The following is a 15,052-nucleotide window of genomic DNA, read 5'->3' as shown; positions in this document are numbered from 1 at the left end:
TTACTAAGGCGAAAGAATGTATATTGTGTGTGCATCTGTACAAATCTTCCTAAGATTCTTACAGAATTGAAACTCGTTCTTTTTGAGAACTCATTTGCAATTGCTGTACATGAATCTCTGGAAGTTGATTCAACATGAATATAGCCTCAGGACCCCGTTTAGCAAGTGCGCATGCGTATACAAGTTTGTACTGTAGCATAAAAATTTATTTATATTTATGGCGGTTGATACATTTCCTGATTCCATGGGTTATACTGAACCACTGACTTTACCATAAATTAAGCGAAAGCTATTTCACACATATGTATCTTATAATATATAATAACTTTATTAAAGATGCACTAAACAATTTGAGTTTGTTCAAAAAGGAGGATTCGCTTACTGCATGGCACGTAGAATAATCGTTTTTTAAAATTTGTTTAATTCGCAGAGATTGTAAGGAAAATTGTAAACACTGTTTTTCACAAATTATTCATCTAAAGGTATAATGAAAATTTAAAACGTACGTTTTGTAAATTTATGTCAGCTATAGAAAGGGTGATTCACCTAAGATTTTCAATTTGTCGAATGTTCGATTTTCACTCTGTCTTACTTTAGATTGTTTGACTTGGATTGGATCAATTTACAATCAATCTTCAAGCGAGCGGTTCTCCTGAATATAGATTCAAGCCATTCAATTAATCGTTGGATCGAATCATGAATCATAGTCGAATGCACTTGAATAATTGAAGACCCAACATTACATACTTATAATTTAGAACATATTTAGGATACCCTGTATAAAACATCTGTTCTGTACGAAGGTAGAAAGTTGTGTGCAACGACTCCAATGGACTCCATGAATGGCTCAGAGGCAAGCAAGGCAAAGGGAGTATTTTGCCCGTTTCCTTGTTTTCTTAAATTCCACATGTTATACGATACTATCCGTTGATATTACCACTTCAGCCAATGACAAAAAAATTAATTACCAATAAAATCCAAACTTTTTGAATGCTCACTTTCCAACTTTGTATCTCAAATCCTAAAATATGAAGTTTTTCTTGTGTCGTGCTATTCAATGGTCCGTTCGCAGCGCTAGGCTTGTGCGGCTCTGCTACAATCAATTTGTTCGTGTATGTATATGCTGGTCTTTTACGTTCTTAGTAGTTTATGTCAAGGCTGTATTAGTAAGTTTCTTGCAGTCCCTAAAAAGTAGAAGTTAATACAGAAATCCCGAAATGTCAACCATGGACGATGTTCTTGAAAGTTGGGAGGAAATTGAGGAATCTGGAGTAAGTTTTATTTTTTATATAACGAAGACAGCATTGTTTCAAATTGAATTAGTAGACCAATAATTCTGTTAACCTGTATGGGAGAGGATGTTCGTAAAGTGCTCATTTTTGTTGGCATTAAGTTTATTAAGTAATATAAGAAGTGAACAAGAACAAGATCATATAACAGTGAATTATTTCTATTACAATTATTTCTAAATTTTTAGATGTTTATGTCTAAGTACATTCTTGCATTCTTATATTACATAGGTAGCAATCCATGTGGCTGTTGGTTGTAGTGGTAATAAGAAAATACATTGCTTTCCATAAGGTTACGTTTCTATTGCAACCAAAGAGTACAATTGATTTTTAAATATTTGTACTGTATGTTTTAACTGAAAATATTATTGCGATTGTTTGATTCTGTTACAAAAGTTTTTATTATAGTCATTTTAATCTTTTTAAATATGCATTAATAGTACTATAACTACTGCGTTATTAGGAAGTAATACTATAATGGTTTTAAAAAAGAACAATCTTCAGATTAAATAAATTTAAGAAAGAAAGAAAAATTACGATTGGAAATGTGCAATATGGTATAGAATTAAATCGAGATAATGCAATATTAGAACTAGAATCGATTTCAGGCTCTCGACAAAAAGTTGGATGCCCTCCAGTTAAATGCGGTAGAAGCATTAGAAGAAATAGAATCTTCTAGGTAGGTTCAAGAAGGTGGACATTATAATGGTTTGTAAAACTTCTAAACGAGTATGATTCATGACATCTTAATAAATTGTACACATAAAGTTCTTAAAATGAAAACTGATTTCAAAACTTTATAATTGAAAGGTACTTTATAGAACTTTTGATTACTGAACAAATTTATATTACAATAGAAGTTAAGACGCTAACAATTACAATTTATGAACAGCTATATAAAAAGAATGCTTAATTCAATACTTTGTAAATGCATAACTGAAATAAACCTTGATGTGTAATAGTTTATTCATTATACTTGCTATTACTGTTGTGGTATATTCTAGTTTTGTGATTTTATAATTACAATATTTTAGCTTTAAAACCAATCAAAGTACAAACACAAGAATGATAATATTGGGTGAAGATGGTATGAGATCTCAGTATGTACCACCAAAACCAACAGTAAAAATATTAAAAAGACCAACAAGAGATTCTCAAGGTAGCGGAGATGGTCCATTAGTAAATGGAGACAAACCAAAACATCCTATAAAAACTTTGAAACAGGTAAAGATAGTAAACATAAGAGCCACAGAAAGAAAATACTATATAATAAAATATGTTTTTAGAGGGAGCAAGAGTATGCAGAAGCAAGAAAAAGAATTCTAGGCGAAGAAAAAAGTCCAGAAGAGAAATTAGAACAAGAAATAAATAGAATACAACCAAAGACAATAACTGCTAGTGGTAGTGGCCTACCAAGTAACATTCTTCGTCTGCCTATTGGACCAGATGGAACGCGAGGGTTTAATGTACGCAGGTAGCGCGTCTTCCAGAGATCAACTTTTTCCACCTATCTTTTTCCTCTTCTTCCTTCTTGTTGGCATGAGGAAGAGAGGCGGCTATGAGGCTGATGGCAGACAACAGCATGCTGTTTCTGCCCAAATGCAAGCATTATGCTCCAGTCATTTTGAAAGGAGCATGATAAAAGCTATGCCCTCTGGGCACTGCATTACATAGACCATAACTACAAAAGGATCAAGACTAATAAATCGGCAAAGATGAGTTACTATAGAAATGGTAATATTTCTTACCTATATAATACTATGTTTTGTTGATGTTTGTCATATTTTAAACAATTTTGAATAACAAAATTGAAATCTACAATCGTCGTATAGGGAACATGTTAAAATGAAATATTTGACTTACAATATGATATGAAGTGAGAAACTATTTTATTTTCTGCACTTGTATCTGCTATTCAAGTCTTTGAAACAAATTGAACAATAAAAGACGTCTCTTATTGTTATGTATTTCAATGATTGATCCGTTATCATATTCATTTAACTTTTCTATGTTTTTAAAACAGAAAAATGATTATAGAAAGTAATTTCACTTTTGTAAATATAATGTTTCATTTTCTAATTATTATACGGCATGAATTGATTGATCAAAAATTTTCCTAATGCATTCAGGATAACAATGGATGACATTTACTGTTGTCAATGTTATTGTGCTCAAACAGTACAATTTTATTAAAACGGTTTTTATCGGTAACATATTTTACATGTATTTAATATTTTTACAAAATTAAGAATAACATCACTTCTGATGTATCAGTTTGTGTGGTATTACCAAAATGTTTTAATGTTTAGCCCGTAAATTACATTATTAGATGTAAGTATCAAGCGATGGTCTACTGATGGTTCACGTCAACAAACAAGATTTCATTATTCTGTAACCCACTGGAGAAGATCATGTTGTCCTGAATGTAATAAGAACTTATAGAGATAGAAGAAGAGAATTTTTTTACCACCCTAATATATAATAAAGCGTTTTATATGACATGGGAATACTCTTGTCGTGATCACTCTATGTGCAATGACAAAAGTATTTTTCATTGAAAGAACTTTATAGTGAGAATGATGCTTTTAAAAAATTGTCAAATATTTTAAGTTCTAAAGTCTGAAGCATTGTATTGAAGGTTCAAAACAGTTTAAATCTTTCCCTTCCTGATTTATGTTACATGGAAACTGAATTTGTACTCTATCTAATATTACGTAATTATAATTTTGACTGTTTAACCATATAATTGTGAAGAGGTTAAATTTGACATTATGTTTGATCAATCGAGAAAGTGAAACAGTGTGATACTTGTTCGCACTTTAGGGATTTTTGTAATTTTTCCGCAAAATGAGTTACGGGCCAATAAATATTGAAACCTACAATTTGTTTTATATTTTCCCAAAAATGTTGAAAACGGAGTTTTGATATTCTCTTGATCTCTCGAATGATTTTTGATTACACGTAATTTAAATCACTATCAACTAAATTGCATAGAAATTATTTAAAGAATTCAGGTGGTGTATGACTTATAAGACAATCCAATATATTAGTTGGCTAACAATTTGGCCATTTTTACATTCAAAAACTGTCTTCGCCTGCTGATTCAATATACTAATGTCTGACTATTACGGCATCCGACCCAATCTACTTCGGTTTGATCATTACAGTACTTGACTAAGTCTACTACCTTTTGATTATTGCGGTACTCGACCTAATTTACTTCTATTTCATAATTACAATACACAATCCAATCTACTACTGCCTGACTATTGCACTTATCTGATCTAATCTACTACTGTTTGAGCATTGCACTACGCAATTCAATCTACTTCTGTCTGATTCTCACAGAATTCGACCCAATCTACTGTCGCCTGACCATTACAAAACTCGGCTCAGTCTACTGCACATCTGATCGAAACAGCACTGCTTCAATCAATTTCCTTTCCGCAGTTAACATTAAATCTACCGATTACTAAATAATATATATTTGTATTCAAAAATTTATTCAGTCATTTTCTACGGAAGGATCTTTATAATTTTAATAACTTTTGGACATTTTGACCAGTACGATAGGCTTAGTGTTAACATTTGGTCATTCACCATCGCTTTAAGACCCTTTATTTATCTAAAGAACTATTCTTCTTTTTCAAGTCAACGGAAAATCGCATAGTTTTTATGTCACAAATTGGACAGCGGCACAATATTTACTTTGCGTTAGGCCGGATCCTATTCTAAAGATATACTGCTTGAAAATAATAGTTAACGAAGGCTACAAATCCCCGTCTAATGTTTACAAAACTATGGATGAGAAAATTAGTTTACGTGCAGGATGAACGATGTATACTTCAGATTGGTTTCATTGCCATGAATATTTATTACATAATATAAACAATTCTTATTACTTGAAACATTTATATAATTCTTCCTATGTCAAACAATAATTTAAATATACAAAGAATATGTTACGTTATGTTGATTAGAAGAGCTTGTCGAAGAGGCTCGAGGATGCTGCATCCGGAATCGGCTTGCACCCAGTGAGTTCGGGGAGCCTGTTACTAAGACCGTTTGCATATGATTGAGTTATTGTATTTGCTGTGCGTTTTCTCATGAAAGCAGCTTCGTTGATTTCTAGCTGTGCACCGGTTGCAGTGCTGTCCACCCAAATCACGTCGAACGTGACAGGGTCGCTTTCATTCTTTGGTGTCGGATTTCTGGAAGATAGACGTTTTTCAATCAATTTGAAAATAAATATATTGGATCGATTGGCAAGTTCGTTGGCAGATTAATAAATAATAGGGAGTAGAAACAATATTTGTTTGAACTTGTGACACGAAATGAAACGAATTTTTCATTCGATCTAACACAATTAAAGGACAATGTTAAAGGTAAATCTTTGTTCAGCTGAGAAATTCAAAGTTTTTTTTTCGGTTATAATGCAAAATGCATAGTGGTTTATTTTAATTTCATTATTTCTGGAACAAGCAAGCATTTGTTTTAATATTTGTTTAACTTTTTAACTTTGACGATCAGTGCGTGTGTACCTTTTTCAATCGATTTTTAAACACAGATATTATCGTATGTTAAGTATGGTTAAAAGTGAATTGTGTTCCACTATTTTGATTTTTGTATGCTCACCCGTATTTAGCGAAGTTTGTCCATAAGGTGACCATCTTCTTCCGGAACACGTTGAAGGGATGATTAAGGTCTGTCGGCGCCTTAATTTTTTGCATGTTGAACAAGTATGCGATGTCATCGACGTGAGAGGTTCCTGAAATCAATCATGTCGTTGGGAAACGGTCTTGATAGAAACGAAAATTTATTCCTTATCGATTTTATTCACTTCTGTCATCCTACATTTCCCCTCCCTTCGAAAATATGGAGGGGAAATGTAGGACTTCTATTCTCGCGATCGTTTCTTGCAGTTGCGATAGTGAATGTTACGTTCAACAAAAATGATTAATGTACTAATTGTACCAATTGTGAAGCAAGTATTAACGTATAACAAATAAATTTTACATTTTCCTATAAGTAATAATTATATAACAGTGCCAAGTAAACAAACAATAATTTTGCAAGCGGTCGTACCATTTAGCGTGTCGCCTACCAAATTGTGCACGTTCCATTGTGACTCGTAAGAGAGCATGTAATAATAAATAGGATTGTTTTCGTTCGACTTTGCTATCAGTTGCTGCGTCAAATCGATGGGAGCCGTGAACATGAGGCTGGTGAATATATTAAGAACAAGCTGAATCAAAGGATCAGGGAGCATGTTGAACACTACTCCAGTAAAGGCACCCAACATATCGTCTACGATTCCACTGATACCCATTGAGGTCTGTACCAGATTCGCTATTGCTTCCTGATGGTTTCCACTTCCAACCATATCTACGCAATGATACAAACAATATAGTTTTTAAGATTATATTAACATCTTTTGATATTACTGTTACTTATAAATAAACATATATCCTGTCTAATACTCGTCTCAGACAGTAATACAGCTTGAACAAGCTTATGGCGGGTCAAAGTGGACCCGGTCGTCGTTTTTATCGCTAAATACTACCGAGGACTAAAAGCGACTAACCTGTGTTGCTTCATAAAAATTACAAAACCGAAGTTGTTTAAACTTTTCGTTATTTCTATTAGAACGTAATACTACAATTAAAAAAAATATATTCAATCATATCTTAGGAAGGAGACTCCGTAAACTGGTAAATATGTGAAGCCGGTAATGTTGACCGGCATGATAGATTTTTGTAAATTCTATGCTACATTTTTGTTAATAACAAAGCAACGTGAATGTATCCTAACACTAATTTCAGGCAACGATACAGTTGAAAAATATTCAGAACGGATATATCGTCGTCGTTGTGAGTCCGTGACCTCGGTTTTCGTACTCACAGTCCAAGAAGAAGAGAGCCTCGTTCTTATTGTGACCCAAAAGTAAAGGCACTTTACTGAAGTTTCCAGACTTATATTTCTGTATGGGGCACTGAGTCAAGAATGAACTGCCATCGGGCGCAAGGTCAGCATTCTCTACCGTTGGCCGGAATGGCAAGAAACCCTGGAAAATATTTATAGTAAGTACAGCTTATCCCTTTGCACACTCGAATGGCGACTCTGAGGTGCTACTGCAAATCGCTACATCATTTCTCAACATAATTTTTATATCATTCAATTTGACTATGTTTAATAAATTGTTCAGAGCGGAAATGTTGCACGAGCAAATTCATTCAATATTATGTACACAAAAGGAAAACAATTATTAACCCTTTGCGGTATAATCTTAATATGACCGCCAAGGGTTAAAGGTACAAATACTGTAGGTCAGAATAATCTTGTTGGTTTCGGAATTAAAATAACTTTGAGCGTAAACGGTTAATAGAAAGTAAATAAAAGTTTGTAAATTTAGTAGTTGTGTGATGATTTTCGTTAATAACTCGTTAACAGAGCTGCGGAGAATATTTTTTTAAAGGAAAAAGTGTCTTCAAATGACCTCATTTCACTTGATTCGAACATGTTTTGGCACCCTATGTATAAGTATTTATGATAAATTGAAGAATGTGTTATATTTACGAAGTCCACTAGGAAAGTCTTCATGGTCATCTCTTCTGCGTCCACACCGCGAAGGAAATTCACTATACCTTCCGCGGTTGATCCTTCGTAACCAAGTCTGCTGGCAAGGTTGCGACCGTTTTCAAATGCCTTATCGGGTGAATGGAATGCCCACTGGCATAATGGTGTTCCGCTTTGTTGGATCACTCGTTTGAAGAGTCCTGAGTCAAATAAACCAATACGTACACGCCTAGTTATTACATATGTATTACGTGATAATTTATCTTTTGATAAATAATTTGTACTTTCCCTGTGTGTATAGTGCTACTACGAACACCACGAGAAGTTATTTATTGATAAATTGTAGCTTGTAGCTATAAAAATTATAATAGCAAAACAAACAGAAATGAAAATATATATTTTAAGTCATAAAACTATAAGTATGCAGCGTTCTTCTGTAAAGACTGAACACATATATACCTTCAATTACACCTTTACAGCATGTACAATATTGAACAATCACTTTGATTTGATTGAACAATCACTCCTTCGAATGTATATTAATGCTGTTTTTTAATTGTTTTTTGTTTAAAGCATTCTTACTCATTTTCAAGTCTGTTGAGAATAATGCGAATATTTATATATGTTTGTTATTAGCTTTAGTGGTCTTCTGTTGTTAATGTTCTTCTATTTACGTAATAAATGTTTTTTTATTTATATTATAATTAATAATATTTATGTCGTTCTATTGTTCTTATTTAAGTATTTTCTTTGAATCAAATTCATATTACATTTTACATAATTAAACACAACGCAATGCTTTCTTCTTAATATTTTAGAAATTTTTTTCAGCGAATAATTTTTATTCTTTAAAATATATTATTCGCATTCACTTTATTTAACTTGAAATTTATTTTTTGCGGTATTTTATACGAACGAACAATAGCCCACCTTCACCATTATTATTAATATTGCAAGTTCAACTTTAATTATTTCGTTCATAATTCTCTTCCCATACTGTTCAGTTCGCCTATTTCATAAAGATTGTTTTATAAAATTATAGTTTTGTTGTGACCAATAGAAACTAGGAATACTTGTCGACAAATTTTATTTAGCTTTGATGATGCCGTAAGTGAATGCCATAGCAAACTATGATACACAGTCTACGTACAAAAGGAAGAAATTCTCTAATATAGCGTAGATTTATAGTGTTCCACGAAAGTGTTCGTACACCTTTTCAAATGCGATAACTATTTTAAAATTGAACTGAATGACTTGAATATTTTTTAGATGATAGAGGGACTAGTCTACTAGACGATGACTGAAATGCTTTTTTTTTAATTTTGCTAATACTTGGAATGAAAAGAAAAAATTAAGAACCCACAATTTTTAACTTTTTTATCTGACCTCATAACGAAAATTTAAAAAATGTTTTTATCTAATCTCGGTAACTTATGTTTACGTTGTTATGAGTTACAACAAATTAAAGATCGCAAAAATCGCAGTTTTATCACGATTTTGACCTGTAAGAAAAACTGTAAGAAATCTGCAGTTTTTAAAATCCTTCAACGCCTGTAGCTCGTCTCTGGGTTAACCGATTTCGATCAAATTTTTAGCATGCATATAAGTTACCGAGATCTACAAAAGGCATTTTTTAAATTTTCGTTATAGGCCCAGATAAAAAAGTTAAGAAACGAGGGTTTTTAATTTTTTCTTTTCATTCCAAGTAATAGCTAATTTAAAAAAAAATTTAAATTAAAAAAAAAGCATTTTAGACATCGTCTAGTAGATTAGTCTCCCTATCATTTAACAAAAATTCAAGTCATTTAGTTCAGTTTTGAAAAAGTTATTGCGTTTTAAAAAGTGTACTTTTGCGGGCCACTGTATATGGTTTTGCACAATGTTTTATAGACGTGGCATGCAACATAAGAAATGCGTCAACATAAGAAATCGATAAGTGAAATGCGGATTTTATGTACTTATGAGAAAAATGAACAGATGAAACATAGAACAGAAGAGACATGAGAAAAATTCAAGATTAGAGATGCGATATTTACAATCTATTAAAATTACGGAAAGAAGAAATGAATTACTGCATCGAGCAATGGAGATAACCAATTTTTATCTTGCATAAAGATCCGCAGTCTATTGATAATTTCGCTACGTACCCTTAGATTTTTCCGACAACACGTGTAATCCTACAGAACCACCGCCGGCACTTTCACCGAACATAGTCACTTCATTAGGATCACCGCCAAACGCAGCGATATTGTCCCGCACCCATTTCAAAACCAAGAGCTGATCCTTCATGCCGGCGTTACCTTGAGCATTGGGGTGACGCATTGCCAAAAATCCTAAGAATAAACGCTATTGTCACACAATCTTCTTTGTAACACTAAAACTGTCAGCCAGGTCAAAGTTTTCTATCACAGAATTTTAGCTTTGCAAAGTTTAAAAAAAAGTGAAATTTTCAACTTTAAGAATTGTTTCGAATTCGACTGTTAAGAGTTGTACGAATTATTTTTACGTAGCATGATTCCGTAGATTCTCCTAAACACGACGGTATTTGGTTTTGTAATATTCACACATGTGTAAACAATATTTAAACAATGTTCAAAGAGACGGCTTTAAGGCACCAACTTTCTTCATCATTTTTCTATTTATATCGAAAATTAAAGACGCAAGGACTGCTACCATTATTACGATTTCATTTCTAAATAAATTTCCAAAGTGAACTGACATACCTAGCGCACCGACACGATAATTCATGCTGACGAAGACAACGTCCTGTTCGAGCATGAAGTCAGGTCCGTAGAAAGATATGTTGCTGTATCCCGAGAAAAATGCTCCGCCATAAATCCAGAACATGACTGGTTTCGGGTTGCTTCCATTAACCAACTTCGAATGATATGATTTCAATGATAACTTCACGTAATTTAAGAATAACTTCTTGTCATTTAAGTATAACTAACAACGTCTCTTGTTACGCAACATAGCGCTTCATACTACTGTAAATTCTCCCTAATTGACGCTCAGATTATGCACAATTTAAGAAGAGGAGATACTATTATTTGAGACTTGCGGATATGTCTATATAGATATTATAATTGTTGACAATTGGTAACTATAAAAACAAGCCGACAAATATACAAATCTCTTCCTTCACTTTCAAAATTGTCCATTTTTGTATACAATCTGAGCGTCAATTAGGAAGAATTTACTGAATTAAGGATTTTGTTTAAGTTATGTTACCTCTATATCACGTATCTGCTTGCAAAAGTTGAAAAAAACTATTACGATGATTCTTGTGAATATATTTAAAGACTTTGCTTACGTTAAGTTAGCCGTGTTACGTTTCTGCTAGCAAAAGTTCTACGATAATTATGGTGACTTTTGCGAAATAAATGATGTCGAATTTGCATCGAGTTAAAATATTAGGAAGTATAAAGGCTAACCAAAAGATGATGTAATTCACATTTTATGAAATATTAGTTTCAGAGTTAATGCGACCTCTTTTTTTAGTTCTGTGACTATATTGTTTATAAAAAAGGTAATAAAAAATATGAAACAATACTAAAAAGTCAGCTCAATGCATTTTCTAACATTTGATTTCTTTTGACGGCGCACGAACAGATTAATATGTAGAATTTTCTGAAGGAAATTATTGTTTCGAAGAATGTCATGAACTAAATGTTAATATACAGGACGTCCTAAAATTATGGTACTCTCGAAAAACGAGAGGCTCTTGAGATTATTTGAAGCAACTTTTTCCTTAGTGAAAATGCAATCCGCAGCTTTGTTTACGAGTTATTAACGAAAAACAGTGACCAATGAGAAGAGAGTTCGGCTGACGCGAGACGGCCGGGCCAACAGTCGAAGCTTAGTTCCACTCATTGGTTCGGCCGCCTCGCGCCAGCTGATCTCGCTTTTTATTGGTTACTGTTTATCGACAATAATTCGTAAACAAAACGGTATATTGTATTTGCGCTAAGGAAAAAGTTATTACAACTGACCTAATGAACCTTTTATTTCTCGGAAGTACTATAATTTTGGGACAACCCTGTATTGGGACACCCGATTCTTACCTGTGGCGTTAACACGTTCAAGTACAAGCAGTCTTCGACACCTATGTATCCCTCGTTAAAGAAATCAAGTTGAGGACAGGTACCTCCCTCCTCTACGGCATCGTAAACGTCTGTCCATGGTTTCTTTGGAACAGGGGGCTGAACATTCACGGAAAAAAAACATTCTTTATTCATCTAACACTTCTTCTATTCTTGATTCATTTCTGTGTTACCATTTCTTAAGTCTTTTTTTAAGTTAAGTATATTTTAAATTCAAGAAATGTAAGTACTCACTCTTATTTGTTATTTCGCAAACACTACAGGAAAAGAATTCTTTCGCTGATTAGAAAATTGTTCGAATTGGATATATTTTTGAAATCCATACATGTTGTAATGAAGAAAGAGATTCCACTACAAGAAAAATAGTGTATTCTAATGAATATTTCTATAGTTAGTTGACTAAAGTTCATATTTTCGAAATTTCCATTTAGCTGGAAAAATAATTAATCACATTTTTCTTCTTTATGATGCCTTAAACATGTGTATCTCTTATAAGAAATACGCTCAACAATTTTTCTGCTCCTTATAATTAGATTGCGGATGTTTATGCAAATGTATACGTTTACGTGAAAGTGGTGAATTTATGGGACCTGTCGATGCTCGATCTGCTTAAGGCCACGTAAAGGTCATGTTACTATAGGTCATTGGATTCGTCTTGATCATAATAATAGAAATATGTAATGTCGTTCGAAAAAAACATCGATGACCTTGAAATGCCGAGAAATATGTCCTTTGAAAAGAAATTATTTCCACTGCAACGTGTGATTCTTCGAGCTATACAATCTGTTCCTCTAGCAGTTTTTAGTATCGTTAACGATAACGGAGAAATTGCTTTGTAACAGCTTTAGTGAATTACCCTGTATATTACATAGTCCTGAATACATTTTGCATTGATCTTGCATACATTTTGCATATTTCGACGTATAAATGTTTCATAAATATTCACAGTCCATTCATAATCCTTAATACATATTGGATCGTTCGGAAAGTTGTTTCGTTCTTGTCCGAAAAAATGAAAGACGATTTTTTAATGTTTATGGTAAGAAAAAGTACTTCTTCAAATTTTTCTAGTAACATTGAAATTCTATGCTCGTAGAAGTCCTGTTTTTTTATTGGAAAAATACATTTGACAAATGGAGAAACATTTAACATTGAAAATCATACTCAAGGTCGATTTTGCGTTAAATGTTTCTAACGAATCTCTACGTATATGATAACAGAATCAATAAAAATGTAGCAACTGGGTGAACAGAATCGAATTAAAGTTGTAAAGTAGATTGACAGCAAAGAACGTTTCATATATCATTTCTACCTTGAACCTCAGGTTACCAATCGGTGGTTCTGCATAAGGGATGCCCAAGAAAGCGTTGTATTTGATGGAGTGCCATACTGTCTCTTTTACGATACCTCTGACGGGTCCGCTGGTAGTCTGGACAACATCTGTTCGAGTGTACTCTTCGCTCAAGCACTGTGGCAGCAACCACAAAGCAAGGAACGTAATCCCTGCTACGCGAATCATAGTAATTTACCCGCGGTCCTAATGAGGCCACGATCTGGGACATCTGGTTTATATAGCTCCAACATTGTTGGGAACCTTGTCGTATTGTTCGAAACAGCTGTTTAAGACATTATCATTTCGCCGGGAAATTGATCGATGTTGTTTGCAGAACGAACATTAATATTTTTTATTAGGTTGTCATCGTCAACACGTGGTACGTTGCACAATAAACGGCCGGTAATACGGAGAAAAAAAAGGAAGAGGTTACAATGTAATTTAGACCTGGACAATTGTATTTTTGTCATAGATTCTTAACAAAGCATTTATGAACTTTTTGTTACGTAACATTTTTGTCTTATTTTTACTTGTACCCTGTATATGCATAATATGTATAGCTACTCACTTGAATGATTGCTGCTGATAATGTGTGTGTGCAAATGACTCCTTTAATGTACGAAGCGTGACGGTTCTACAGTTGAACATGGAAGGTATAACTAATGTAGCAGGTTAGTGAATAATTTTCTACGGAGCTCAATGATTCTTAAATATGTTTGTGAAATCAGTGATTCGTCACGTTAAAACTGCCAGTTGGGTTTTCGATTTATTATTTCAGTATTTCTGAAGGTACGTTGCAATAAATACTTTATCCTATCGTCAAAAATTGATGATGCTTAAATAAAAAAATAGCAGACGTATATTGATAATGAATTGGATTGTGCAACCGTTAAAGATAATTATACTCTTACAAAGGGAGAAATTTAACATTTATTTGAAGTCATTTGCAACTATTACCGAAAGTATGAAGAAATTAGAAATGGTAAGATTATCTTTAATTTATTGATTTAGTTTCTGTAATTGTAGATTATTTAAAAAATATATCCCGTGGTGTAGAAATTAAACGTAATAGTTAAAGTTGCATTGAAGCGAAATCTAAACTTTAAAACAATACAAATAATAAGTAAGATTTTGAAAGGTAGACATGTTGAAGGTCAACGAGATATTTCGACATGACATTGGAGCAAATTTAAATATGATCCCATAACATTATATGACGTAAAATGCTCTTTATCAGCGTATTAATTAATTTTACGGTTTTTTAAATTTTTTACTTTTTAATTTCTAGCGTTTCTGTTATTTGATTTTCTAATGACTGCGTACCTCTTTAAAATTTGTTTTTGGCTTAAATTATAGCATTCGGTTGCAACAGTTCTTTTTTTCTTTCCTCAACATTATTACTATGTTCGTAAAGCGCTCGAGTTTGCAGATCCTAATAAAACAGACAATTTTCTTTGTTAAGGTAGGTTTGGACGAGTTTTACAATGTGTACATAGTCAATGTGCATAGTCTGCTACAGTGCAAGTACAGTTCTGGATATATGTCTGTATGTATACTTGTGTATTAAATATAAATAATATACACGATTTATTTTTCTTGAATAAATTTTATTTCGGTCTCCCCGAAATAAATTATGGTCTAAATTATTATGTCATCGTTGTCCATCGCGCGTCCAATTTAAATGACTCGACCGAAAATGCAATTAATCTCCTTGCAGAAAATTATATATATTCTTCTTTGTGCCGTGAAAT

The 15,052-nt window shown here is 32.9% G+C and overlaps 2 protein-coding genes across 4 annotated transcripts; one reads left to right on the top strand and one right to left on the bottom strand.

The window, feature by feature from the left end:
* Positions 1–1,116: 1,116 nt before the first annotated feature.
* Positions 1,117–4,171, top strand: LOC117221673 (SUZ RNA-binding domain-containing). 3 transcript variants are annotated; one of them, XM_033472859.2, is made up of 4 exons: positions 1,117–1,271; positions 1,898–1,968; positions 2,324–2,513; positions 2,576–4,171. In XM_033472859.2, exons 1-4 carry the CDS (start codon positions 1,218–1,220, stop codon positions 2,765–2,767), a joined length of 507 nt encoding a protein of 168 aa, XP_033328750.1. In that variant the 5' UTR covers positions 1,117–1,217; the 3' UTR covers positions 2,768–4,171. The 3 variants fall into 3 exon arrangements, with proteins under 3 accessions (XP_033328750.1, XP_033328911.1, XP_033328826.1); XM_033472935.2 differs by lacking the exon at positions 1,117–1,271 and adding an exon at positions 1,299–1,551; XM_033473020.2 differs by lacking the exon at positions 1,898–1,968 and having other exon boundaries at positions 1,132–1,271.
* Positions 4,172–5,143: 972 nt separating this feature from the next.
* On the bottom strand, positions 5,144–13,487 carry LOC117221204 (juvenile hormone esterase). Its single transcript, XM_033471999.2, has 9 exons — positions 13,281–13,487; positions 11,930–12,067; positions 10,589–10,742; positions 10,013–10,198; positions 7,866–8,065; positions 7,191–7,353; positions 6,375–6,674; positions 5,925–6,057; positions 5,144–5,500 (listed from the first exon to the last, which is right to left on the bottom strand). The coding sequence occupies exons 1-9, from the start codon at positions 13,485–13,487 to the stop codon at positions 5,266–5,268; spliced, it is 1,716 nt and encodes a 571-aa protein (XP_033327890.2). The 3' UTR covers positions 5,144–5,265.
* Between the last annotated feature and the right edge of the window lie 1,565 nt (positions 13,488–15,052).

The sequence above is a fragment of the Megalopta genalis genome, chromosome 1 (assembly GCF_051020955.1).
Source record: "Megalopta genalis isolate 19385.01 chromosome 1, iyMegGena1_principal, whole genome shotgun sequence".
NCBI lineage: Eukaryota > Metazoa > Arthropoda > Insecta > Hymenoptera > Halictidae > Megalopta > Megalopta genalis.
This window is presented reverse-complemented; position numbering and strand designations above follow the sequence as displayed.

Excerpts from the sequence above, each read along its gene's own strand:
- LOC117221204 (XM_033471999.2), bottom strand. The coding sequence starts at position 13,487 with ATGATTCGCGTAGCAGGGATTACGTTCCTTGCTTTGTGGTTGCTGCCA. Across the intron at positions 7,354-7,865 it reads AGACTTTCCTAGTGGACTTC|GGTTTCTTGCCATTCCGGCC; the intron begins GTAAATATAACA and ends AATATTTTCCAG. Across the intron at positions 5,501-5,924 it reads ACAAACTTCGCTAAATACGG|AAATCCGACACCAAAGAATG; the intron begins GTGAGCATACAA and ends TCTATCTTCCAG.
- LOC117221673 (XM_033472859.2), top strand. The coding sequence starts at position 1,218 with ATGTCAACCATGGACGATGTTCTTGAAAGTTGGGAGGAAATTGAGGAA. Across the intron at positions 1,272-1,897 it reads AGGAAATTGAGGAATCTGGA|GCTCTCGACAAAAAGTTGGA; the intron begins GTAAGTTTTATT and ends AATCGATTTCAG. Across the intron at positions 1,969-2,323 it reads GAAGAAATAGAATCTTCTAG|CTTTAAAACCAATCAAAGTA; the intron begins GTAGGTTCAAGA and ends ACAATATTTTAG.